The following is a 27734-nucleotide window of genomic DNA, read 5'->3' on the forward strand; positions in this document are numbered from 1 at the left end:
CGCCCTCCACCTAGTGCAGTCCGTTTCACTATTCAGATAGCACCATTGAGAGATCCTTAATTGCTCATCTGGATCAGAGACAATATCAGCAGAATAAACAGACAGATGACTAAGTAAATGAGTAAGTAGAAGCTTTCCGTGTGTCACCTAAAACCTTCGGTTCATTGGTCCTAATCCTATCCCTTAGAATAATAACAAGAATAACTAATGTTTATTGACCAACAGTATGTTCCAGTAACTGTACTAAAAGCTTTACATTCATTATCTCATTGTACACGAGGACCCTGAAGTTTGGAGATGTTCAGTGTCCTGGTCAAGGTGGCAGAGATAGTGCTGGGGTTGGAATCCAGGCAATCTGACCGTGGAGTTCCTGATCCCAGCCTCTCACTCTGACCCTCCTGAGTCCTAAATATGTAAGCGAAATGGGAAACTGATGGTCCCAGCACTCTTTTCACTGCTCCAGGAATGCAGAAAGCTCACAGAGGGTTGGAGCCTTCACTGCTCTCTTCACCCCCTTCCTCCAGATCTTCCTTGTTCCTCTGCCCCCTTCCTCCACGACCACCCTGCCAGCCTGCCTGACTCTCCTCTCAACTGTTCTCCCACACAGAGCTGGCTGCTCTCCAGTCTCCCAGCCCCAGAGATTCTCTCAGGAGGCCAGAGAAGGTCAGGATGCTCCTATTGTCTGATAGACAGTGGACTGGGCCTTTCCCAGGGATGAGGCCCCCAAATGGCTTCCCCCTCAGTGCTGGCAGTAATAATAGTAACCGTAGCTGACATTCAGGTCACATACCATGTGTCAGCTTAGCTGTGTACTTGCAGTGTGACCTCAGTGAGTTCCAGGGCCTCTTGACCTTGGAAATGGTCTGAGAACCTGGCTCTGAAGGGTGTTCATGCTGCTCAAAGGAGCCAGCAGGCTCAAGGCCAACCACAGGTTAGAGCCTGGGCTAAAGCAAACCTGGATTCCAGGGATAGCTCTGATGCTTAGGAGCTGTGTGTCCTTAGAAACATTATCTTCCCTCTCTGGGCCTTGGCTCCTCGTCTGTTAGATGGGTTGGAGAGGACTGCTGTATTGACATCATGGTTAAATGATGTCATTTGTTTTGCATGTGTGACACAGTTGAGTGAGAATTGGAAAAATGCCAGCTAATGCTATTAGTATTAGAATTAGGCCTCCTTTAAGTGGGATTGTAGGTGCACTTCACAATTTCTTTTTTATTTTATTTTATGATTTCTGTTTAGATGGGTTTTTGTGTTTTTTGCATAAATAGAGCTGTCTGGATCCCTTGTTGGGTCATCCTGACATTTGTCTTTTGATCCTCATTCTGGGAGGATGAGGCGGTTGGCTGGCTTTTGGGAGAAGTCATTGTATGCGTATGTGTTTATTTTCTCCTAACATATTTGAATGACTCAATGTTACAATGATTGTGTTGAAGTTTTTCTTCTTCTTTTCAGAAAGGGGATGTTTGGGTTGCTGAAGAAGAAGAAGAATAAAGCAGAGAAGGCGTTAATCCTAGCCAACAAGGCCGCCCAAGGTGAGGCTCTGGTTGGGGGAGCTGACTGCTACCTTAGGGTCTGGGGGCCTCACAGAATGGACTCCTCCATGGCTGAGAATGGGGTTCATGCTCCATAGGAGTGAGGCAGGACATGCTGCCTGCTGGGTCTTTGAACTCTGCTGATCACAGGTGCGGGCCCAATGCCTTCCACCCCAGGATGGTTGGTCGCCTGGTCATTGGACCAAATGGGCAGGTGGACACTGCTGGGCTGAAGAAGGAGAGCCACAAAGAAGCAGCTGGACTCAAGCCCCTGCTTCTATTCCCATTTGTTCTGTGGCCCAGGATAAGTCACTCAGCAGCCCTGAGTCCTGGTTTCGTCCTTTGTCAAGCAGACATGGCGTGGGTTTCTGGGTTGACCTCACATGGCCATATGGGGAATCAAGTGAGATTGAAAATGAGAGCAAGCACAGCAGCTGCTATGGGGGAGGCTGTGACTGTATTGTCTCACTTAACCCCTCCATCATCTTACCAGTAGGTGTTTTTGCCCTAGTTTTACAAAGGCGTTTACAGAGATGCAGAAAGAGTGAAGTGTGGGGAAGGCCAGATGCAGGAATTTGCAAGGCCCAGTGAAAACAAAATGCAAAGCCAGTATTAATAAATGACTAAGAATTTCAAAATGGTAACAGCAGAGTATTAAGCCAACTTCGAGGAAGCCCTTTTGATCACAGACCCATGGCACGGACTCTCCATGGCAGGCACGGAGCCAGGAAGCAGTCAAGTTGGGAGGTAAACTCAGGCTCTCTGGCCTTCTTCCCTTACAATAGGCAACTTCCTTCTCCTCAAGAGCAAAGCCCGAGTTACAAGGTGAACTGTGCCAGCAGAGGCCAGGCCGGCATCACTTGACATTCCTGTTTATTGAATCAAATAGGAACACCGGCTCCATTAGACAGGTCTGGGGTGGTCTCCTGGAGACTTCTGACAGCAGCCAGTTCAAGGCCAGCTTTGTGGGCCATTTCTAAACCCTTGTCATCGCATTGGGGCCTCCTTCACCCTTCACTGCCATTCACTGCAGGTGTTCTGTAGCCCTTTCCACCTAACTCTGCTCCTTGCCTCAGGTAGAACCTAATCTTACAATAAAATAACATGAAAATTAGTCACGCTAAAAGTGTTGGTAATAATGAGTCCAAGTCATCTGGGACGAGATAAGAGAGGCATTACATTGGAAGTGGGGACAAGGCTTAAAGCTTCATAGAAGTACATGCCTATTTAGTTGAATTATAGGTGCCAGGGAATGGGTAGAAAAGGCTTGGGGTCTTTCCTGGTGACCTTGAAATTATGACACTGTGGTAGGTTCTGCAGACACATGCTTGAATAAGGCACAAGGACCTTATTAAAAATGATAATTTATTAAAAATTCATTTTTATTGATTTCAGAGGGGAAGGGAATAGGAGAGAGATAGAAATATCAATGATGAGAGAGAATCATTGATGGCTGCCCCTTACTGGGGATCGAGCCGTATGTGCCCTTGGCCAGAATGCACCCTGGGACCCTTCAGTCTGCAGTCCCACGCCCTACCTGCTGAGCCAAACTGGCTAGGGCAGAAAAATAATATTTATGACACATTAATTAGATCCTGATTCTTTCTACCTTTGACATACATCATTCATTATTCATTTTACAACAGAGATGCAGAGAGGGTGAGTGGCTTGCCCAAAGTCACACAGCCAATAAGTTTGAAGAAGTTGGCTCCTGAACCTAAGTCACTCTCACACCAGAGCCTGGGCTCTCTTACCCCTTGAGGTGCCCTCCAGTTAGGAGCCCTCACCGCTCAGGGGAGGAAGGAACAAGCTGGGAGAGATTTGGGGCAGTCGACCATAGGCGTTCCGAAGGAGCTGGCTCATTCTAATTAGAGTCTTCAGCCCACAAAGCAAACAGGGCAGAGAGAATCAGGCTCCTCCTAGAAAGTACATAGCACCCGTCCTGCTGGCCAGGGGCCACCCTGTAGGAGATGGCAAAACAAAGTCCAGAGAACTGAGCACACATTGGACTTTCCTGGGAAGTTAGGACTTTTCTGGGTGAAATGTCTCGAGATTCTTCAAGTCTGTTCTCATATATCTGCATATTTGGAGGCATACTAGGCCATGCCTTTATTTTCTGAAATTCCAGTTACCTTAACTCCTCCATTAATTAGTTACCCAACTAAGAGGCATTAGGTACCTTTCAGGATCATCCATTCATTCAGCTACTCAGCAGATAGCAATGGAAGGCCTGCCGAGAGTTGAGCTGTGCTGGGTCTGGGTGGGTAATGGTCTAGAAGAGGGACAGCTCTATGTGAGACTCTTCAAGTTGCCTCTCCAGATCTGTTCTGCACCTTTTTCTGGGACCTGTTCTCTATCCTAGGAGGCTAACCTCTATGGTTGCATGACCCAGGTTCCTTCCCCAGTGGGGTGTCCCAGCAGGAGATCTGAGAGTAGGGAGAGAGTGAGGTTAGGATCAGTGTCCCTCAACTGAAGGATGGTTGCTGCTCCTTGTAGGGAAGCTTGACTGCATCTGACTTCCCTTTCTACATTCTGGTGTCTGTGCTCTCTCCCCCCTCATTGCTGGGGCCTCCGAGTGCTAACAGCTTGGCTGCTGTGAGCCCCAGAGAGCTGTACAACCCTTGTGGCTTTCTCACACCCACATCGTTATAAAAAAAAAAAAAAAAAAAAAAAAAAAAAAAGTCCTCAAATGGTCCCGTTCTGGATGGGCCATCTGTCACCTTTCGGGCGCTAATGAGGTAACTGCATTAGAAGTTGAGAAAAGTAGCATCAAGATGATGCGTGCTGAAACAGAGAGTATTGGGGAATCTGTTCCAGCGCCGTCAGAGAAGGGTTCTTTGTGGTGATAATATTTAATCTGAAACCTCAAGGAAGAGAAGGAACCCAACAAGGGGTGGGCAGGAAGAGGAGGGTGTCTGTGAAGATAAATTCTAGAGAGAGCTTGTTAGCGGAGAAGGAACTGAAACAGGCCTGTGTGACTAGAAAGCAGTGATGGCAGGGACAGAGGGACCAGTGGCCCAGGAGGAGATGGGAGCCAGACAGAGCAGAGCATCAGAGCCATAAGTGGACGTCAGCTTTATTCTAAGGACAATGGAAAACCACAGAGAGGATTTAAGAAGAGAAGCATCACGAGGTGGATTTTTTTAGATGGTCACTCTGGATGGTCCATGGTGAGTAGATTGGAGAGAACCGAGTAGTCACTCAATGAATGAATGAATGCATGCATACAAGCTCTAGAAGACGCTGACTACCTTCCTACCTCTGGGTCTGTGTCACCCTCCAGCATGCAATGTAGAGGGAGAGGGTCCACATTTTGTTACCCTTCCAACCTTGGCATCTGACCTAGCACAGTTTCTGGCGTAAGTGAGGTACCTAAGCATGGTCACTGGAAACTTGAATTGATAACATTTGGTCCCCATCCCTGAGGCCTTGTAGCTAAGTAGGGAGAAAGGCTTAATTGCTCCTGCTGCCACCGGAGCACAGGCAGGCGCTGCTGTTCTTTCTGTGTCAGCAGGCTGGCTTGTCTTTTGTTTCCACAGTGAGAAGAGAGTCAAAGGTGACTGCATTCATTCAGGCATCCTTTCTGTAACTACAGAACACCACCAAGGCTTATTATGTTTATGAGCTCCTCTGACAGGGAACCCTTTTGGCCATCAATTATTTGATTTGGCACCCTTTTCCTTGGTTGCTGATTAAAATCAGAGAACCAAAATACATGAAAACTGGAAAATGCTCAGAGACGATTAAGCTGACAAGTTTGTCAGCTTAATTGGGTCTCATGGAGTCCAAGGTTCTGAGAAACAGCTTCAGAGGTGCCTGAAGAGGGGGTGGTGAGGTCCCTCGGGATGTTCCCTGCCCGGAATTTCACCCAATGGCACATAGTACTGCTTATTTTAAATGGACTTGTGTTATGTATTTTAAATGTTATATAAAATTGCATTTATGAAAGAATTATGTTACTTTTAAAAGCTTTAAAAACACTTTTCTTATTTATTCCTTTCATTTTATAGGCAAGGAGGGGGAAATGCCATGAACTTCTGAGTGACTTACTCAACTTAAAATCCACACAGTGAACACTTACCAAGCACCCAGAAGATACTGTGCTAAGAGCTATCTATACCTAATTCAGTTTTCCTAACAGCCCTGTGGGGTAGCTAACGCTAGCATTGCCTTGCTTTATAGATGAGGAAAACAGGGCTGAAAGAAGTTAAGTAACTTCCCCCAAATCTTGGAGCTGAGATTTGAACACAAACCTTTTGGAGTTAGGTCTTTGAACCACACCATGTCAGAGCCTCTTTGTGTAAGAGAGTGTTCCATCCACTCTTTAGTTTTTGCTGAAAACCTGGTTGAGAAGTGGTTCTCAAGATTTGCTATCCAATTAGAATGACCTGGGAAATTAAAAACAAACTGACATCCCAGAAAAATTAAATTAGAATCCTTCCAGTGAGGGAGGAGGTGTTTTAAAGATTGTCTGGTATCTATTCATGAAAAAAATCTTAACACATGTTATTTGTTCCGTATGGCTGCTGTAACAAATACCACGTTCTCGGGCTGTGTCTAAAGGTTTCCTTGTAGCTCTGTGGTATGACACTGGACACAGGATGGAGGCTCAGATCACTACTACATGTCTATTTAACAGGATTTTCTTCCTTTTCTGCTCCTGTAGATGGTCAAGGTGAAGCAGAAGCACCACAGGATGGCCCTTCTCCCCAGGAAGGACTGAGAGGAGATTTGATTTTTGATGATGCGTCCATCACTCCTGTCCCCTCAGCTCCTCCAAAGAGAAGGTACAGTATTGATGTGGGCAGTAAGCACACATTTGGGAGCACATCCCTTGTGCCAACTACCCCTGCAGGCTCGAGGGAACAGAGAATAGCACTCAGTCCAGCTTTCTCTGTGGCCTCTTGATCCAGACAATCTTCATCAGGCCAGGGTCCTTACTCAGATTCCAGTCTTAAATCCTTTGAGTTAAGGTCCTCATGTCCCTTACAGTTCAGAAAGGACAGCAGCAACAGGAGACAGATTTAGGAGCTGTCCTTCACCTGTTTTTTAAGTCAACACCCTAGATGTCTTAGCTTCGTGTCTATCCCAAATGAAAAGGTGGTTCTTATGCAACCCAGCAAAAAAAAAGCCAGAACAAACTGGCCTTCTGCATGAGATTTGTGGGATCAGTCAGCTATTGATGCTTCCAAATAACCCCTAAATTCAATGGTTTAATATAATCAGCATTCATGATTGTTCATGAGTCTACAAACTAGTTAGGAAGTTTTATTGGTGGCAGATGGTCTCAGATACATCACTTATGTACCTATGGCCAATTTGTCAGCTCTGCTAATTTTAGTCTGAGTGGTGGTGGTGGCAGGCTGGTCCAGTTTGCTTCAGCGAGGACCAGTGGGCTCTCCATGTGGTGTCAGATTCTCCAACAGGCTAGTCTGAGCTTGTTGCAATGGGGCTGATGGCAGAAAGTGGAAGTATACAGGTCTCTCGAGGGCTAGTTATAGAATGGGCAAGTCATTTCTGCTGCATTATATTGGCCAATGCAAGTCACAAGAGCAGCCCACAGCAGAGGATACTGTTTTAGGACAAAGAGCATGGATATAAGGAAGCCAATAATTGGAACTACCAGTGCTTTTAGTGTACCATGTTTGTTTATGTCACTTGCTTACTCGTGGTAATTCTTCATGCCATCCCATCTTTTTTTCTCAAAGAAGATTAGTGCAGATCCCGAGTTGTTATTACAAGGCTGTGGCAGGAAGGCAGTGTATGTATGTGAGGGGCAGAGGTAGGTGACCAATTGAGAAGGGAGAAGGTGCTATCTCAGAGGTTGACCTTTAACAGAAGACATGAAATTTGTATGAATATACTGCAATAGCTCCTCCCCCCTACACTGCACCATAACAGCTACCCCCAAGCCCTGAATAGGGGAAATGTCAATTATTTTTAAGTATCTTTTATCTTGCCATTATTTCACCAAAATAATAGCACTGAATGGAGTAAGGCAGGGAAAAAAGTAAGGAGTAGAGACTTTTCACCTTAGTCAGAACATTCTCCATCAGTTGAAATTCTACCCACCAACTAATGCTCAGTTCAGATCTAGCATCTGTGGTGAAGTCTTTGTTGCTTATCCAGCTCACAGGAATTTCTCTTTTTTGAACTCCTATGGCATTTTTTTTTTTTAAATATGGCACATTTTACATTTACTAGTTCTCTTTAAATGCTTTGGTCCTCTCTTGAATAGATTGCTTTGCAAGGGTCAAGATGATAGATGGTTAATTCATCTTGGTTTTTCCTCTAATTGAGGAAATCACAAAGCTTTCATATAGTAAACGATTGATATAAATTTGCCATTTTATTAATGAACATCTATCTTTTGATATTTACATGCATTATCTCCTTTACCCCTATGTGGTAGAAATTATAATTTTCACTTTCCAATGAGGAAATTAGGGCTAACATCACAAAATTGGGGAGAACAATTACTCTATATCAGGTCAGTTTGACTCCAAAGCCTTGATATTTTTTGTTAGTTTACTCTGTTCTCTACTGGACTCAATTATTTGAAGAAATGGAATGAGCCGAAGCCGGTTTGCCTCAGTGGTAGAGCGTCAGTCTGCGGACTGAAAGGTCCCAGGTTCGATTCCGGTCAAGGGCATGTACATTGGTTGCGGGCACATCCCCAGCAGGGGGTGTGCAAGAGGCAGCTGGCCGATGTTTCTCTCTCATCGACGTTTCTAACTATCTCTCTCTCCCTTCCTCTCTGTTAAAAATCAATAAAATATATTTAAAAAAAAAGAAATGGAATGAAGTCGAGATGCATGATGGTATTGTTAGAAGGCAAGAGAATACATTTAAAAGGAACTCAGGCACAGTTCATTTCCTGCCTGTTGCTGCTTCTGTGACTATGGGAATTCTTCATCTCTTTCTACTATTATCCAATTTCTAAATCCCAGGTGAGGCACATCTGTTTTCAATTACTTATGACAGTGCAAATAAAGGAAATTGTCTAAAATATGAAATTGCACTGAGATAGACTCTTGGCTGTTCTTTCCAACTTCTCTTTTACAAATGCTTTCAATCTCAAAATTCAGAATGGTTATATCTAATGTATATAATCACAAAACTCAGAATGGTTATATCTAGTGGAAATGGCAAAGTGGTCCTGTGGAAGGGATCTGACAGGACACAAGGGACATCCTTATTGAGCCACTGACTTCCTGAGGAAATCAGTTTTTCATTCTGTGAAATAAAAAATAAATAATACGGATAATCATACTAACAATAAGAATTGACATTTATTCTTACCAACTCCTGGATCAAACATTTACATACATTTTATCATTAAATTTTAGCCATCATCTCATGTGGTAAGTGCTATTATTAGCTCCACTTTTAGGATGGGGAAACTGAGTCATAGAGAGATTATCACTTGTCCATTTATACTTATCTCCCCCTGAGATGTATAGAGAATATGTGATATGACATAAAAGCACTTAGAAACATGTAGGGAAATATTACGTGGCTTATGGATCTCAAGTATGTTCTTACTTGATGAAATGTATATGTTCAACTTTCTTTTAACAGATCAAAACTGTTGACTAAGATCCATGATGGGGAAGTCAGATCCCAAAGTTATCAAGTAAGTGATTGACTCTTCCTACCAGCGTCCCCAGTTCTTCTTGTGTGAGTGAAGAGCCTGGTCCAGAGTGCGGACACGCTGCTTTGTGTTGCAGATTGCCATAACCATCACTGAGGCCCGCCAACTGGTGGGTGAAAACATTGATCCAGTTGTGATCATTGAGGTCGGGGATGAGAAGAAGCAAAGCACAGTGAAGGAAGGAACCAACAGCCCATTTTACAATGAAGTAAGTCATGGGGGTCCCCAATACCCTCTCCATCAACACTCTCTCCACTGCCACTCTCTAGTTTTCTTGAGCCAAATAGAAAGCCTGTGCCCTCACCACTGCTTTCCATCACTCATCTAAGCCCATGGCAAACTTTCCGAGCCTCCTTAACAAACAGTCCATAAAGTTAAACAAAATGATAATGGAAAGGATAAGAAACGCCCACTCATTTAAAATACATTACTATATTTTTAGTAAGACCCATTTTCTTATTCCTTATAAGCTCATCTTCATCCATTATAAGCTCTGGGTTTATATTAAAAATGTGTTGGATGTTGGTTAGTGAGAAGATACACATTCTTTTGCATAGCAGAGACATTGGAAATTTAATTATTCCTTTTGAAACAGGCATGCTGCCTTGGAAAGTAAAATAGTCGTATTTTCCAAAGCAATGTAAAAATTGTAAAGGAATAAATCAAAGAGAGACATGAAACTTATAAATATTAAACATTCTCTTTTGAAAGGAAAAAGATTAGACAGTAAAAAAAACATGTATACAAAGAGTATAAAGTGCTATTTGATGAAAAATATGTGTCCCGTTGATTTCTGGTCCGTAACCCCTTAGTCTCCTCCCTAGAGGCAGCCATTCTCACCAGGCGTTTGTATACTATTTTAGATATATTTTAGGCAAGCACTAAGAATACAAATAAGTATTGTCAACAAATGGTAGCATTCTATACACGCTGTTCTGGTCCTTGCTCTTTCAACTAATATGTCTTGGAGATGAGCCCAAATCAGGATGTACAGTTCAGTCTCATTTTCTGCCCATTGCTGTTACTTTCCCATTGCATCGATACATTGTAATTTACTAAACTAGTCAATTTCTCATTGATGGATATTACAGTTTCTTTCTTATAATAACATTTACATGGCACGACTGGGGCAAAAATTATATGCAATTAAGAAATTTTAAAATAAATTTATTGGGATGACATTGGTGAACATAAATAGCATTTAAAATTTTGATACCTCCAAATTTCCCTCCCAAGTCGTAACCATTTATACTCCAATAGTATTTGATGGTAATTGTTTTCCCTTAGAAACCATGAATTATCAAAAAATTCAGTAAACTCTTAATTATTTTCCGGATGGGAGTGGTAATTAAAAAGGAAGGCAGGAGAGCATGGATAATGAAATGCATAGAAAATACCCAAATCCCATTAGAGCTATTAACTCGTTTCCTCTTTATCACTCCTGCCTCTGAGCCTTTTATCATGAGTAGAAGTGGCAGCCATCTCCCTTCTGGTCCTTTTCCTGCCTCCATAACATCTTTGGCATGGTTGTGATATGAAATAATGTGCTGGAAAATGCTTTGATGCAAAGCTCTGTAAATTTGTTAATGATTATAATTAGTATCTGCTTTATGCATACAAGTCCTGGGTCTAAATGACATTAACTTAGGCCCAAGTGTAATCATGGAAAAACCTAGAAGTTGAAGTAAAAATCTTTGTTACAGTTAAACTGAAAACATTTGTTACAGCGTTTGACCCTAGTTGTCAAGCTCAACGTTCATCAGATGTTGAAGGAGCTGGTTAGTAGGGGCTGGGGAGTATGTCCCAGCTAGAAATGTGTGTGGGTTCAGCAGTGTGGGAACCTGTGTGAGGCAGTTGGGTCTGAAATGTGAGATTCAGTAGAAGGCAATAAACACTGGAACTAATTTATGGGTCCAAAGAAACCTACAGCATCTTATATATCAGAGAATGAAGACTGGCATGTAAGTGAATTTTGCACATAAAAGAAATTCTGAACATGAAACTCTTAAAACATTTGAATATATATATATATATATATATATATATATATATATATATATATGAAAAACTTACTGAAATGTTACACATTTTTCTATTTTCTTAAACAGAAGGCACTGGACATGCTATAATCTTTCATTGATACCTAAAGACTGACATTTTGAAGATCTCATGATAATACATGATTACATCTTTCAGTTTCCACATTTTGGTTTTTCTCTTTGCCCATTAAAAACAGGCTGTTAAGAGGTTACATCTCTCTTTCCTACTGCTTTTCCTACTGCTGTCATGTTCATCTTTAATATCCTTTGGTCATTTCTCCATTCTGCAGCTCAAAAAAAAAAAAAAAGAAAGAAAGAAAGAAAGAAAGAAAAATTCACAAAATGACTTCCTCTACAATCCACAAAAAAAAAAAAATCAAAACAAAATAACAACAACAACAAAAACACACACATAAAAAAACAAACAAAAAACCACCACTCCAGTTTTCTGCACCTTAGAATAATACAACCCCACATTTGGAAGATACTCACTGAAGTTTAGATGATGAAATGTCTAGTCCTTGAGCCCCTGTGTGATAGATAATTCCAGGAGAACACAAGTTTGGTCCCAGGCCCACTAAGAACTAGCTATATGACCTAGGCATGTTTCTCTCTTTTTTAAAATATTTTTTATTATTTTATTTCTTTAATCACAGTTGACATTCAAAATTATATTATATTAGTTTCAGGTGCACAGCATAGTGGTTAGACTTGTATAATTTACAAAGTGATTCCCCACAATAAGTCTAGTACTCACCTGACACCATACATAGTTATTACAATATTATTGACTATATTCCACACTGAGATACTCTTTTCACCCATCATTCTAGATAGGTAAAAATAAATAAAAGATTTGACAATATAAAGGCCTGGCATAGGTGTGGAGAAATGGCTATTTTTATATGCTGCCAGTGAGAATGTAAAATATTTTGAGCTCCCTCAGAAAGAAACTTCATACTGAATACGAAGTATTTACGTGCATATAAAATAAACCATGATCCAACAATCCCACTTCTCATGCCCATTTTAGAGGAAAATTCACATTTATCCTGTGCAAAGATGTGGTTGGTGGCATTCTTTATTTTTTTTACTTGGAAAAAAGTTGAAAACAAGTTAAATGACCTTCCAAAGGCCAATCAATTGATGATATATACATTCATGCCATTGAGGCCCATGCAGCAACTGGTTAGAACAATACAGATGTAAGTCTACTCCAGGGGCAGGGTTCTTAAATGCAAGGCTGAAATTTAAAGTCAAAATTAATTTTATTTTTTATAGTACTTTGTCTTCGACTTCATTGGGCCTCAAGTGCATCTTTTCGACAAGATCATCAAAATCTCGGTAAGTCTATGACTGGTGGTGGGAGTGGGAGGGAGCAGGGGAGATTCTAGGCATCGGGAGTTCTCTAGGGCAGCACAGCCTGCCTAGAAGAGGATAGACTCAGGAGGGGGAGTATGAGCTGGTGAGTTTGAAACCAACAGGATAGAACTTGCAATAACCAGAATAGAAAAGTTATGGAAGGAACACCTTTTCAAGGAAATCTGTGCTTGTTGGGAGCAAGTTGTAATCTACCAAGCCAGCATTCATTGAATTGTGTAGAGTACTAATGTGAGAATGTGGAAAATATGCTTCAAATGACAGTGAATTGCCATTTTTGAATTGGTTTCTTTCTTTTTATGAAGCAAATGTTAGTGCTTCTCTCTTGGAGTATTGTGGTCATCTTGTGGATTAATCACATCCCTTCCCCTGCTAGTTAGTAGTGAACAGAGAAATAGAATCAGGAAGGAACCAAAGGTATCAGTAATGCTGGATTAGAGGATATGATTTGGAGTAAGTGGTTGCCACTTGGCTCCTTAATAGTTAGTTTCTGTTGAGTGTAGTACTCTACACAATTCAGATCTACCCGTGGGGGATTGGGTCTGCTGCATAGACCCTTCCTCAGTCCTAGCAGGTGAATTCTTACCTCCGCAGATGTAGTCTGAAGAGTAGAGACAGTTTTCTGGTCCAGCCAGGTGTCTTACCCAGGTTTGCCCACCACCTGGAGGTCAGGAATGGGAAGGGGAAGTGCTGTGTTGAAGCTGTACTAGTCCACATGAGAGAATATGAACAAGATCATTACCAGCTTCATACCACTGTAAAAGGACAGAGACCATCGCACCACACTTGCATCTATCTCACCAGTTTGAGAAATTGTTGCTTCTCCCATGCAGAGGGTAGTAAGGATGTTCATGCTTGAAAGTGGTAGGGTGGAGGGTTGCAGGGAACATATTCTTTTCCAAATTGTTCTCAAGGACAGAATTCCTATTTTATATGCCAACATAAAATGTGTGGAGAATGAGGAAATGGTTTCCTAACAATGATACCAACTCTAATAAGCATGGTGAAGATGTCAAACTTGTCTTGAAGACTTCCTTGCCTGTCTTTATCATTCGCTCATCTTTATTTTAATATTATGTTACACACACACACACACACAAACACACACACACACAACCTAATAAAAGAGCAATATGCAAATTAACTGTCACTCTGCTATACCCACAAGCCACGCCCACCAGCCAATCAGGAGCAAGTATGCAAATTAACCCCAGCCAAGATGGCTGCGGCCACAGAGCAAACAGGAAGGAGGCTTGGGTTCCCCTGGCGATGGAGGAAGCCAAGCTTTCCACATACCCTGGCAGGCTCAGGCCTCCACTCAAGGGTGCAAAGTTTTAATTATAGAAGATAAATAAATTCCAACAGAAATGGCAGCAGCCACAGAGCTCCAGAGAGCAGGAGGCTAGGGTTGCCCCTGGCAATGGAGGAAGCCAAGTTTCTGCAGCCGGGGCCTGCCATGGTTTCCACTCAATGCTACAAAGTTTCAATTATAGAAGATAAATAAATTCCAATAGAAATGGCTGCAGCCACAGAGCAGCAGGAGGCTTGGCTCCGCTCCAGGCTACAAAGTTTCAATTATAGAAGATAAATAAACCCCATATACCAGGGTCTCTGCTTGAATCGCTGGGGGGTGGGGGGAGGGGGTGGCCAGCCTGAAAACCACCACAGGCCTCTCACCCAGGCTACCCCACGCCCCAAGGGAACCTCCACCCTGATCCAGGACACCGTTCAGGGCAAACTATCCGGCCCCCACCCATGCACCAGGCCTCTATCCTAGCTAATAAAGTAATATGAAGATTGACCATCACTCCAACACATAAGATGGCTGCCCCCATGTGGACACAAGATGCCCACCACAAGATGACCAGCAGGGGAGGGAAGTAGAGAGGGAGCAGGCCTACAAGGGAGGGCAATTGGGGGTGACCAGGCCTGCAGGGAAGGAAAGTTGGGGTGTGACCCAGGCCTGCAGGGGAGAGCAGTTGGGGGTGAGCATGCCTGCAGGGGAGGGCAGTTAAGGGCAAACAGGCTGGCAGGGGAGAAGTTAGGCATCAATCAGGCTGACAGGGGAGTGGTTCTGGTGTGATCAGGCTGGCAGGCAGAAGCAGTTAGGGGCAATCAGGAAGGAAGGCAGGTGAGCAGTTGGGAGCCAGCAGTCTTAGATTGTGAGAGAGATGTCTGACTGCTCGTTTAGGCCTGATCATACCTGAGATGGTGCACTGGACCTCTAGTGTTATATATCAGTCCTGCATGAGGCTTAGGCAACAGTGAAACTGTGATATTATCTTTCCCAGGGGCACTTGAAGAATGCGACTCTTGAAGAATGAAAAAATGATCAAGAGCCAAACATTCTTCATGTGGTGCAGGAGATATTTTGGGACCTGGGACATTGCCCAGGACTTTGTTACATTACATAGCTCAGGCAATGACCTGTTTGGGTGATTCAGGCTTCTAAGGGACTGTCTAGATTGCAGATAAATGGTTAACAGCTAGATTTTATATACTGTATCATAGACAGGAATCATGACTCTCTGTGGGCCAAGTGGATGTTTAGAAAGAGGATCAAAGCTGGTATTGCCTATTTCTGGTCCTAACTTGCAAGAAGAGACTGCTTTGGTCTCCCTAAATGGCCCTTTGGGACAGAGACCAGAGATTGTAAAGGGAAAACTTCTCTTGAGGGGAGAGTATTTAATACAAGTTTTCTGCTAGTGCATGAACTATAAGTCAGCATGCCCAGAATACATTCAACGTAAAAGAAAAAGGAGGGAGTGCTATAGGCAGATGCTATTGGGATAGACAGCTGTAGCAGAGCCTGGTGGCACCAAAGACCATCTTCCCCTGATAGGATTCCCAGCACACTGTGTGAGACGCTCCAGAATTGTGGCAGTCTAATGCTTAACCACACCAGTTGCCTGGCACTCACACTAGGTGGATGATTGAGGAGGCTTCCTGTGTTACTTAAAGATCTGCTTGGGGCTTTTGCATCCCATCACCCCACTGGGACCCGGATACCTTTGACCTGAGATTAGCTTGAGTCAGATTTGTGTTCTTGCTCAGGCCTTAGGGAAGCCACATTAGAAACTGTAAGCATAGAAGGGTTGGAATGAGCTTGGTGTATGTGGCCTTAAATAACACTTTTATCAAGCCAAGTTGTCCTTGCTTCCCCTCAGCTCTCTCACATCCTTGCAAAGTTTGGTCAGGGGAGAAAGAGTGAAAAAGGAGATGGGAAAGGCTGTTATGTCTCCATTCTTGAAGTCAGTTGAGTTTGTTTCTTATTGACCCTCCCAGAAGAGCTGTTTAAAAGCTATAAAAGTCTCCTATTTACCCATCATTCAATCGGTCCTATTCATTAATTCACTCAGTGTTTATTGAACACCCATATGAACAAGGCCATATGGTGTGTAGAAAAGGGTAGGAGACTGCCCTTGATTCAAGGAAGGATAGGATTTTATAATTAGAAGAAAATTCAGAGGTCATTTAATCTAACTTCCCATCAGTGTAGGAATCCTTCTCTACCACCTCCATGACATGAGGTTCTTAGACTCTGCTTAATTATATCCAGTGATGGGGTGATCACTACTTCTAGGAAAGCCCATTCCATTGCTAAAAACCATCCTTATGGTGAGTTGACATCTCTCTTCCTGTAATTTGGGAGCTACACTGGGAACCTACCCTTCTACATGGAATTATTTCCAAGATCTGAAGACACGAGGTTACCTTCCTCTTTTCCCTTTTCTGGGTTTAAGGTTAAACTCCTGAATCTTCAGCAGTGTCCCATACAATGTTGTTTCTGAACTTAGGGCCAGCTCTGATACCTTCCTTTAGAACTAAACTCATCTTTACAGCATTGGCATTCAAATGAGCTGCTGCAACCAGCCAGGCACTCTGCTGTCTGCTGGTTAGATGAAATATTGAGGATGGCCATCTGCCTTGTTCTAACTATTGTACATGTCCACAACTTCAAGGCAATATGTAATGAGCTGTCTGAGAAATATGTGAGCAAAGTGTTGTGTGAGTTAGTGGAGAAAGGGAACACTTTCAGCTGTGGGGAATCAGGGAGGAAGCAACATTTGCTCTAGGTATTGAAGGATGAGTAAAGATTCAACAAGCAGAGATGGATGTTGAAGGGTTGGCTGCACAAAAGTTCATTTTAATAAAAAAAAAAAGAGAGAGAGAGAGAGAGAACATTCAGACAGTGAGATTGGTTAAGTGTCCTTTAGTAAAGGATTAGCTGAAAACCTGTTGGGAGGAAGAGGTACTTCTGGATGTCCTTTACAGCCCTGAGTTTTGGTGACCAAATGTCATTGTGCTTCAGAGGATAGTGAAGGCCAGACCAGAGTCAAGGCCTGGAATGCTCTTTGAGGTGTCGGAAATCCATGTCACAGGTTTACGCTAAAAAAGAAATGTAGTTCTTCTGGGCTCACCTCTCTGTCACCCCTTAGGTCTTTCATCACAAGCTGATAGGAAGCATCCTGATCGGTGCCTTCAAAGTGGACCTGGGCACTGTGTACAACCAGCCTGGTAAGAAAGCCTTGCCTCCTAGTAGCTCTCTTACTTTCTCCAGTTACCCCACCTGGAGGTCAACTCATGTATTCGCTCATCCATTTCACCGTCCATTCAGCAACACTCAACACCAATTATAGACTGTTGAGTAAGATATGGCTCTTTTCCTCAATTTAAGATCTAGTGACAAAATTATCTCATATGTCCATACTTCTGAGCAGCTTTTTCCATTCTCACAAATTCTGTCGCATTTAGTGCTGTGAGACAGCATCAAGGAAAACAGGAAAGTGCTGAAGTTAAGAATATGGGCTCTGAAGCCAGATTGACTGGGTTCAAATTCTACTCTGCTCTTTCCTAGTTGTGCATCCTTGGGCAAATGACTTGGCTTCTTCGTGTCTCAGTACTTTCTTCATAGGGTTGTTAGATGATTAAGTTAATAAATATACATAAAGTGCTTAGTGTAGACCCAGCACAGAATAATGACTGTGGTATGCCATAAAAGGATTTGCTGTAATAATCATTATTATCCCTGATTTAAAAGAAAGTGAAACTCAGAGAAGCTAGATAATTTGTCGAGGTCAAGAGCTAATAAGTAATAAAACCAACAGTAAACATAGGTCTTCTCAGGAAAGGTGTCTTTTCTTCAACTCTGATTCAGACTCACATGTCCAGAGATCCAGGTCATGTGAGTTTGAATTAGCTCTGCTAATTCCATTAGGATTAGCATCTACTCAGCTCCTTTACCTTCTGCCATCCTATGGAATGTGCCCTCTGTATTGCCTGATCTAACAGTTTGTTTTTGGATAAGCCAGACGTGTAGGCTTTTGTATGAGATTTTGAAGTTTGGACTTATAGTGTAGGCCAAACAAAAAAATCCACATTTATGGCCTATGAAATAATATGTGACTTCTATACTCCTTTAATGTGTCCTCCTTCTCCATCAAATCTAGAACTCTGGCTAGGGGATTTCTGTCAGGCTGAAAGGCTTCCCGAGTACTTGTGACTGGTTGGAGAAAAAGATGGTGAAGAGGATAGGAAGTAAGGCAGAGGTGGGAAAGGAGGAGAGGAAGGTGGCATGAGACTTGAAAATAGCCCGGATGAAGTAATCCCTCAGTAGAGTGTGGGAGACCTTGGGTGTGGGAGAGAATTGAGTGGGGCTAGGTCCATCTGTGCAGGATGTCTGAGCTGTCAGGACACTTTTACAGGTCATCAGTTCTGTGACAAGTGGGCCCTGCTCACAGACCCTGGTGACATCAGGACTGGTACGAAGGGGTATCTGAAGTGTGACATCAGCGTGATTGGGAAAGGCGACATCTTAAAGACCAACCCGAAAATCTCTGATGCTGAGGAGCAAATAGAAAAGTGAGACGGATTCATCCAGGGCTGGGCAATGGAAATGAAATGTTCCTATTTCCATGTCTCTTTCCCTCCCTCCCTTTCCTTATGGGTCCATGAGAATGGACAAGTTTGTAGCTTGTCCACATGGGATTCTGCTCTATCTGAGGCATCAAGATGTGTCTGACTGAAGGTGTAACTATGCATGGGAAGTCAGTTTCTAGGCCAAGTAGAGCCTGTCTTCCTATAATAACCCATAATAGACTAGCTATTCCTGAGCTTATCTGATTTATTTGAATTTAGCTGATTTTCCTTTGAAATAATTATAATTTCAACTACTGATTTATAATGTACCTATTGTAAGGTACAGCGTGGGAGACAGTGTTTATTCTATAATTGTAGGACCTAAGTGAGTTTGCATTCACTCTAATTATACTCTTCACTGTCATTAAACTAAGAAGAAAACTCATTTTAGCAATAGATCCTAACCTTTTTAGATTTCTGTCACATATCAGGATCCTTCTTCACGCTTCTAGCTTTCCTCCCTATTCTTTTACGTGAGCTTTTTATATTTTTGTTTTTTTCCTCCTCTAAGGAACCTTTTGATCCCTCAAGGGTTTCCATCAGAGAGACCCTGGGCCAGATTCTATGTGAGACTCTACAAAGCAGAGGGGTTGCCCAAAATGAACTCCAGCATCATGGCGAACGTCACCAAAGCATTTGTGGGGGACAGCAAGGACCTCGTGGATCCCTTCGTGGAGGTCTCCTTTGCTGGGCAGATGGTGAGGAGCTGTTATCACCAACAATGACAGGCCTGGGCCAGGGCGCTGCTCTTCACCTAGGACGTTTCTAGTCAAATGAAATGAAGTTAAAATCAAAATTAGGAAGTGCCTTGAGAGAAAAGACTTGCCGCAAAGAGGCACTGAGTTACGTGGCAAGAAAGAAGGGGAGGGTTGCTCACTCACTGTCCATTGGAGATTGTGGAGAGGAGCCATAGGGCATCGTGGCTAGAACCTGGGCAGACAGGCCGCCTTTCTTACCTCTGGCTACTTCTCTGAGCTGTGACCCAGTCCCTGCAGAATTACCAGCCTCCTCCCAAATCTGTTCCACAGTCTGCCCAGGTAGTCGTTATCCTGTGGGAATCTGAACATCCCTGTTCCCTGCTGAAGAGCCATTGGAAGTACCAGGGCCTAGGCACATGGTTGGAGCTCAATCCTGGTTGGCTGGGCTTTGAAGCTTCAGTTGACACATATTGCCTCTGCCCTTAACTGTATGTCTACCTGACCCCTCCACTTGGCAGGGTGAACATGGAGTGTTTTTGACTTGGACTGCCTTGGCGGTCAATAGGACATCAACTCCAGTTGATGATGCAGTCCAGACTGGGGAAGTGATCTGCACAGATTCCCACTTTTATAAACCATGAACTGAGGGTCTAAAATTTAAATCTGCTGCATTCCCGGAGGTGCGCGGAATACTGCTGTTCATAGCACAGTGTTGTTTCACCCCCGTCCCAGTATGAGGATGAGAACTTCCTGAGGGCAGGACCGCAGCTTTACTCACCTTTGCCCCAATGCCTGGCACAGTGTCAGGCACTGAGTAGGACACCTGTAATGTTCGCTGGGTGTAACTGATTTTCACGGGTGCTGGGTGGAAGAGGTTCATTGTTTTTAAGAACTCACTCCATATTTCCAGCAGGTTTGATGCGTTTTCTTGGGTAAGTTATGTTTTTTCCCCCCCATGGCTCCCATCCTCCTGGCTTTGTTTTTAGGGGCGAACCACAGTGCAGAAGAATTGTGCCGATCCCGTGTGGCATGAACAAGTGATCTTCAAGGAAATGTTTCCTCCCTTGTGTCGGAGGGTGAAAATCCAGGTGTGGGATGAAGGCAGCGTGAACGATGTAGCACTGGCAACCCATTTCATTGACCTGAAGAAAATCTCCAACGAACAGGAGGGAGATAAAGGTAAAGCCTCACGTGTCTGATTTGGACACTGGGCCTGGAAATGATTGAATTGGAGCCCTCATCTTTTAAGTGAGAGGCTTAGCGTAGGCACTGTGTTAGGCCCTTCCATGTTCTGTGTGGTCTCTGGTTTGGATTGGTTTCGGGCAGAGGATGGAGCCAGACTCTGGGAGCCTGGAGGCCTGGTCACCATCCCAGGTCTTTCATGAGCTTCACTATGTGTCCTCAAGGCAGTCACTCCCTCTCCCTGGGCCTTCGGTTTCTTAATTGAAAAATGAAGTGTTTAGGGTAGATTAGAGGTGGTCCATAGGCCACATCTGGCCTACCACATATTTTTGCATGGCTCATTAGCTAAAAATGGATTTTCCATGTTTAAATGACCCCCCCAAATTGTGCCTCCAACTCACTGACGGAAGCAGGGGAGCAGGAGTAGGGCAGGGAGGCACTGCTGACAGTGCACTCAGAGGGCCAGGAGGGACAGAGTCCCAGCTCATCCACTGAGTCAGCTGAACAAGCTTTCATCCAGAATCAAGTTCTTTATGCACAAAACCTAAATCAGTAGGTGATGATTCTCTAGTCTTTCTCTGCACTACAAATCTGCGCTAACTGATGTATATGTTTGTGTGTGTGTTCACGCTCATGCGCATATACACATACATACCGAAGGCTTGGCCATAAGCAGAGGTCAAGATCACAGTTTTGTGTCCTCACAGAGTAACCCTATTGGAAGGTTTCAATAAATGTCTGTTACATAACTCCTTATATTGCTGAACAGTTTGCCACAGGATGCTTTATGCAGAAAGCACACTGCCTGTCTACAGATTTCTCAGCAGATGTAAACGGGTTTTTCCCCCAGCTTTGCAGGAACATCTTGATGGTATTTAGGGATATGTACAACAGTGTTTAGAAAGTAGACATCAGAACCATAAAATATTTCTATTCTTTTTAAAAAATATATATTTTTATTGATTTTTACAGAGAGGAAGGAAGAGGGACAGAGTTAGAAACATCGATCAGCTGCCTCCTGCACACCTCCTACTGAGGATGTGCCCGCAACCAAGGTACATGCCCTTAACTGGAATTGAACCTGGGACCCTTCATTCCGCCGGCCGATGCTCTATTCACTGAGCCAAACCGGTTTCAGCTCTATTCTTTTTAACACAATACCTCTGCTTCTTAAAATTTACTCAGTGGAAGGACAGTATCTAGTTGATGGGGCTGCAGAGGCAGGGAGAGGAAACATTTAGGTATAAAAGAATAGATTACAATAAAACAAAGGTAATTGCTAAGCACATGATGATGCATATATTTATTAAGAGTAATGGCTAATATTCTTGAGCTCTTCTTAAGTGCCTATGTGAAGCACTTAATAGACATTATCTCTTTTAATCCTGATAGATGAGATAGGGACTATTAGCATCTTCATTTCACAAATGAGGAAACTGAGGTATAGGGAAGTTATCAAACCTGCCTGAGGTCACACAGCTCACACAGAGCGGAGGTTTGAGACTTGAACCCAGACTTGTCAAGATTCAGGGTGGCCATGCAGTACCGCCTGGCAAAAAGGGACATTCTGTTGCCAAGGAGATGTTCACATAGATACTGTGTCTTTTCTTGGAATTTATGTATTAAGAAAGGAAAATACTTAACACTAATAGCAAATTACAATCCTGAGGTCTTTTCAGTTCTATGTTTAGAATATATCTCAGAATATTTACTTCTCTCAGTCTCTAGTACCATCATCCTAGAAGCCACCGATGTCTTCCATTTTGATGATGATGTGGTCTCCAAACCAGTTTGCCAACATCCATTCTTACACTTAATTCACATAGCAGCCAGACTGACTTTGTAAAAATTTTATTGATTTCAGAGAGGAAGGGAAAGGGAGAGAGAGGAGAGAGAGAGAGAGAAAGAGAGAGAGAGAGAGAGAGAGAGAGAGAGAGAGAGAGAGAGAGAGAGAGAGAGAGAGAGAGAACGAACCATCAAGGATGAGAGAGAATCATGAATTGGCTGCCTCATGCCTCCTGCATGCCCCAAACTGGGGATTGAACCCACAACCGGGGCATGTCAGACTGATATTAAATCACACATCTGATTATGTTATAACTTTATTTAAATCCCTCTAAAATATTCCCATAATTTCTAGAGTAAAGAGCTTGTCAGGGCCCCCAAAGTTGCTCACCTGTCCAAACTCATCTCACACAGCTTGCTCTCTGGACTCAAGCCACTCTGGCTTTCTCTTTCAGCTTCTATCTCCTTTCTGGAAGACATATGCTTTTCCCTCTGCTAGAAATCTCTCTTTCCTCTCCCATTTCTCCTCTGCCTAACTCCCCTCCATGCTGTATCAGCCTATTGTTTGTTCTTACAGCACAAAGTATATCTTCTTCATAACATCTACGATGTAAACATTTATTTAATGTTTGCATTTTCCTTATTCTCCACTGGGCTGTATGTATAGAGTCTAGCATGGTGGCTGGTGAATTTGATGAACAAATGAAACAGACAAGGATGCACATCAGTATACATAAGATTATTTCTTTTTCTTTTTTCCCTTTTAAAAAAAATATTTATTGTTGAGGGTATTACAAATGTCCCACTTTTCCCCTCCCTTTGTCCCCCTCTACCCAGTTCCTGCCCTGCCCCAGGTCTTCACCACCCTATTGTGTGTGTCCACAGGTACTGCATATGCATATAAGATCTTTGGTTAATCTCTTCCCATCTTCCCCCCTACCTTTTCCTTCTGAGATTCATCAGTCTGCTCCATGTTTTTATGCTTCTGGTTCTATTTTATTCATCAATTTATTTTGTTCATTAGATTCCTAGTTCATTTATTTCAATTTTTAGATTCAACTGTTGATAGATATGTATTTATTGCCATTTTATTGTTAATATTTTTTTAAAATCTTTTTTCTGTCTCTTCTCTCTCTTCTTAAAAAATAACCTCCAACATTTCATGCAACACTGATTTGGTGGTGATGAACTTCTTTAGCTTTTTCTTGATCGTGAAGTTCTTTATCTGACATTCAATGCTAAATAATAGCTTTGCTAGGTAGAGTAATCTTGGTTGTCATAAGATTATTTCAACGGTAAACAAGTATGGACATTTGCATGGAAGAAAGACTAGAAAGAAATATAGCAAAATGGTAATTATGTCTATCTATTGGTGATAACATAGACTGACTGTAAATATTTCCTCTTTTCTGTATATTTTATATTTCTAAGTGAATGTGCACAACTTTCATAAAACAAAAAATAATCAACTTATAAATATAACCACACCACCCAACTAAAGTCTGGGATCTTTTTAGGCTTTCTACCTACCTTCGGACCTGCCTGGATTAACCTGTATGGCTCACCCAGGAACCACAGTCTGATGGACGACTACCAGGAAATGAATGAAGGCTTTGGAGAAGGCGTGTCATTCAGGGGCAGAATTTTGGTAGAAATTGCTGTGGAAATCCTCTCAGGAGGAGCCCAGGAGTCTAAATTTTCCAAGGCACTCAAGGACCTCAAGTTGTCTTCAAAGGACAAAGACTCCAAATCTTCCAAAGGCTCAAGTAAAGACAAGGGTGACAAAACAGATGGTGGAAAACCTCAGCAGGCTTCAGACAAAACCAACTCCACCGAGGTCGAGGTGGAACCTTTCGACGTTCCCCCAGAAGTAAGTCTGAACTCACCTGCGAGGTAAAGCCAGAGAGGAGCAGCGCCTGCCACTGGTTCCCAAAGGCCTGTGGCCTCTCCCCTCCGGCCCCTCTGCAAATGTGTGTTGGCCCAGCCTCATCTCCTGAATCCTCTGCCTCTTCCCGCACACATCACACCCATCTGCTGCTAATAAATTCCTTTATTGCCCCCCCCGTCCCTCCCCAAACACAATTCCCATAGAAACCAAAGTAAAAGAGAAATAAAAGTTCTCTGGAGGAGCTGGTGGGAGTGGGTGGCGGGGTGATCAACTGAACTATGTATGTGGCCTATTTTGTTTAGCTTTGTTTTTAGCTCAGCCATGCTGTGGATGGGAGGTGATGTGGGAGAAAGGATGAGAGGAGGAAGCGTGGGTGACAAGCTGGGACACAAGACACTGAGAAACCTATTCTCTTGCCCAAGCCTGTGGGGAAATCACAACTCAAGAAAAACACTTATCTTTGCTTATTAATATGAAGCACATTAGCATTTTACAGCCTGGTTTTATTTATGGAAAATAAATCTTGGGCTTCAGGATGAGCACAAACTGTGAATAACCTCTCAGCTGTTTAGTAACAGTACTTAGTAGTTTAAGCAAGTGAGACAACTTACTGTTTTGTTAGTAGCAGGGATGGGTAGATTGCAGCTCTCAGCCTGGATGGTTCTGCCTGTGGGGGTGTGTTTCTCAGATCAACCAGACAGTCATTTGGGGTGGGGAAGGGGGGTGATGGCAGGTCCCCCTGAGCTGTGCTTTCCTAGGAAAGTCTAGACAGACTGAAGGATTGTAGCATGTGGGTGACCTTAGCCTTGGATGATCCACTTATTTTTACTGCTGGGACCTAATAAATCTTAAACTGTTGGGGAGAGCCTAGAGCACATGCTTGGAAATACTGGGGGTTGGTTCTATTCATGGCTCTGATACTAATCACACCTCTTCCTGTTTCAGTTTGGTCATCAACAAAATGGGACAGTAATAGTCCCTCTCTGATAGGCATCCCCTGGGGGTAAGTGAGGGAATGTCTGCAACATGCTCAGCAGAGCTCTTAGCAATGCTGCTGTTGTTACCGATGATGCTATGGTTTGCTCCCACCACCAGTGCACAGCTATTTAGAGCTCTCTACCCCATTGTTGGTGACTTAATTTTGAGTATTTTGTCAGCCTCCTCAGCCCTCCCCTCTGAAATTATACGTTGGGAAATACTCTCTGGAAATGTGGACTGTTAGTTTGTTGTTAAGAATGACATTGCCTCGAGGTGATTGTGTTTGTGAGTTTCTTGAGAATATGTGCCAACTTTGGAAACTTGACTTTTTTGGACTTTGCCAGAAATTGTAGATAGTTTAGTAGCCACTTCAGCTGATATCCCCTAAGTCTGACCCTGTGTCAATATTTCCTGCTGTCAAGACTGGCCATTCTTTTCTAAACAGGGATTGCCACGTAAAGAAACATTGCTTCTGTTTGAATCTTTGGGCAAGTGATTTAAGCTTCTGATGCTTTATTCCAATAATAACCTCTACTTTATAGGCTCATACAGAAAATTTGATGAATTAATACATGCAAAGAAAGTACTTAGAACAGAGACTGGCACATAGAAAGTGCTCAGTAAATATTAGTGACATTGGACAGATATTTTAATCTTTCACGGGACTGCAGTGTCCTCATCTTTAAGTGGGTATAATAAAATGTCTTCCTCCCAGGGTAGTTATGAGAATTACATGAGATAATGTAGGTAAAGTTCTTAATACCACATCTGATACTTAATAGCAGTTGGTAAACATTGCCATCATTATTTTTCCAGCTCAGGGAGTCAAGATATGTTTCCAAAAGGAAGAGCCATTTGAGTCTAGTCTTGAAGGATGGGTAGGCTTAAGACATAAATTCTAAGCTGTTGAAATACTTGTCATGACTACCATTTGTTGCATGTACACATGTAAGTTTTATACTACTAAATGGATGATCTCATTTCCCCTGTAGGCCCCATTGTGATGGTTAGATCACAGGCAAGGAAAGTGACACCTGCAGAGTGGACACAACTTGCCCAAAGTCCACCAGCTGGGAAGTAGCAGAGTTGGGATTTGAAGAGGGTTTGTCTGGCCACGGAGCCTGCTGTCCTTCTTCCAGGCCACATAGCCTACATTCCATCCAGGTCTCTGAGTAATTTTTGCCCTCCTCCCAGAGAGTAAACCTGGCCCCAGGAAGGTGAGATAAGTGGCAGCAGGTGGGAGGGGGTGTGTGCTCTGTGACTAAGGTCCAGCACTGGGCCCCCACCCTGTCTGGCATCTTCTGGTCAACAGAGACATTTCCTGCTGATGCTGAGGGCACAGGAAGCTCCTGTGTGAAGGAAGAGATGACCTCCACCTAATTGTGTGGAAACCCTTTGGCTCTCTGAGGGTCAGGGTTTGAGGTTCTTGATTAAATAAGGCTCTTTAAACTCTGAGATCACAACTGCATTGATCTTTAGAGGAATCTTACTGTTTTTTTTTTGTTTTTGTTTTTGTTTTTTGTTTTCCATTGAGTGTAATAAGTGCAATCACAAAACCAGGAAGCACAGATTACATGATTCCGGCTCATTCAGCCTCTTTGCTCAGAAATGTGATGCTGTGTCACCCATCCCAGTAACATCTGCTCCCTGAGGCATCAGCTGTTCCATGTCAATATAAGTCATTTGTAAATAGCTGTGTGCTATCAGGATGGCTTCTGTCTGGTGACCTATGTGAGAAGCTGGCATAAGTGGAGCCATGTTAGAATGGAGTCAGGGCAGCCATTCCAGAAGAACTGTCTTATTCCTTGAAACTTTGGAAAGTGTGAACTGGGCAAAACAACTGCAGGACTGGGCCAGAGCCACATTGCCTTCCAAACAACTGTTTGTGGAGCTAACAGGAAAGCAGACTCCTTCCCACAAGGCTGAAAATTGTAGGCATCCTTTAGAATCAGTAACCAGCCATGTACAGCTAAAGAGCAACGTAAGTTATTCTACCAATAGAAATTCCTTTCTTCTATTCATGGAATTATTTCCCTTTCTCTTTCTCTTTCTATTTCTCTTAAAAACCCCTTGCCTTTACCCTGTAATTGGAACACTATTTGGGTTTCTGTCTGAATCAGTGCTTCCCCACATTGCAATTCTTCTGGATCTCAAATAAGCGCTATTGCCTCTCACTTTGGATTTCTATTTTTAGGTTAACACCTGTCACAGTCTAGTCTTTCAGAATGCAAGCTGAGTGAGAAGGCAGCATCAGTGGAGACCAGGTCTCAAATTTTGGCTGTCTTTAACTCGTTGTGTGATCTTAGCAAGCCAGCCCCTTACTGTCTCTTTGAGTTCTAGTTTATTCAGGTAAAAGGTGGAGGTTGGAGCAGCTGAACTCTAAGGCTGTTTTCAGTGTAAAAGCAATTTACATTGCTGTGCTTCTGGGCCCTGCACCCCTCACAAAGCAACCACAGTGTGCATAGCCCACCGGTGTGCACCTGACTGGCTGATGCTCATGTGAATGCCTAGCCCTCTACCCCTTTAATCTGAGCTTGTGTTATTTCTGGGAGTAAAGTCTGACTTTGAGTTAAGCACATGTTTAGAATTCAAAGAGCACTGGATCTGTGATCAGAATACTTGGGAAAGTTACTAACTCAACCTTAAGCTTTGTATCCTCAATTTCTTTATCTGTGCATC

At 43.0% G+C, this 27734-nt stretch overlaps 1 protein-coding gene across 3 annotated transcripts in view; it reads left to right on the forward strand.

Annotated features, from left to right (window-relative positions):
• FER1L6 (fer-1 like family member 6) overlaps positions 1-27734 on the forward strand; it is a 118936-nt gene that overhangs the window by 17838 nt on the left and 73364 nt on the right. For 2 of the 3 annotated variants that reach the window (XM_036437216.2, XM_036437215.2), the window contains 10 exons: positions 1453-1532; positions 6199-6319; positions 9114-9168; positions 9263-9394; positions 12507-12569; positions 17045-17123; positions 18311-18467; positions 19036-19222; positions 20209-20401; positions 23707-24059. In XM_036437216.2, the coding sequence (XP_036293109.1) occupies positions 1453-1532; positions 6199-6319; positions 9114-9168; positions 9263-9394; positions 12507-12569; positions 17045-17123; positions 18311-18467; positions 19036-19222; positions 20209-20401; positions 23707-24059 (1420 nt within the window). Of the gene's footprint in view, positions 1-1450; positions 1533-6198; positions 6320-9113; positions 9169-9262; positions 9395-12506; positions 12570-17044; positions 17124-18310; positions 18468-19035; positions 19223-20208; positions 20402-23706; positions 24060-27734 lie in introns of all 3 variants that reach the window. The other variant, XM_045581508.1, reaches the window with a different exon arrangement.

Source organism: Pipistrellus kuhlii, unplaced genomic scaffold (genome assembly GCF_014108245.1).
Source record: "Pipistrellus kuhlii isolate mPipKuh1 unplaced genomic scaffold, mPipKuh1.p scaffold_m20_p_14, whole genome shotgun sequence".
NCBI lineage: Eukaryota > Metazoa > Chordata > Mammalia > Chiroptera > Vespertilionidae > Pipistrellus > Pipistrellus kuhlii.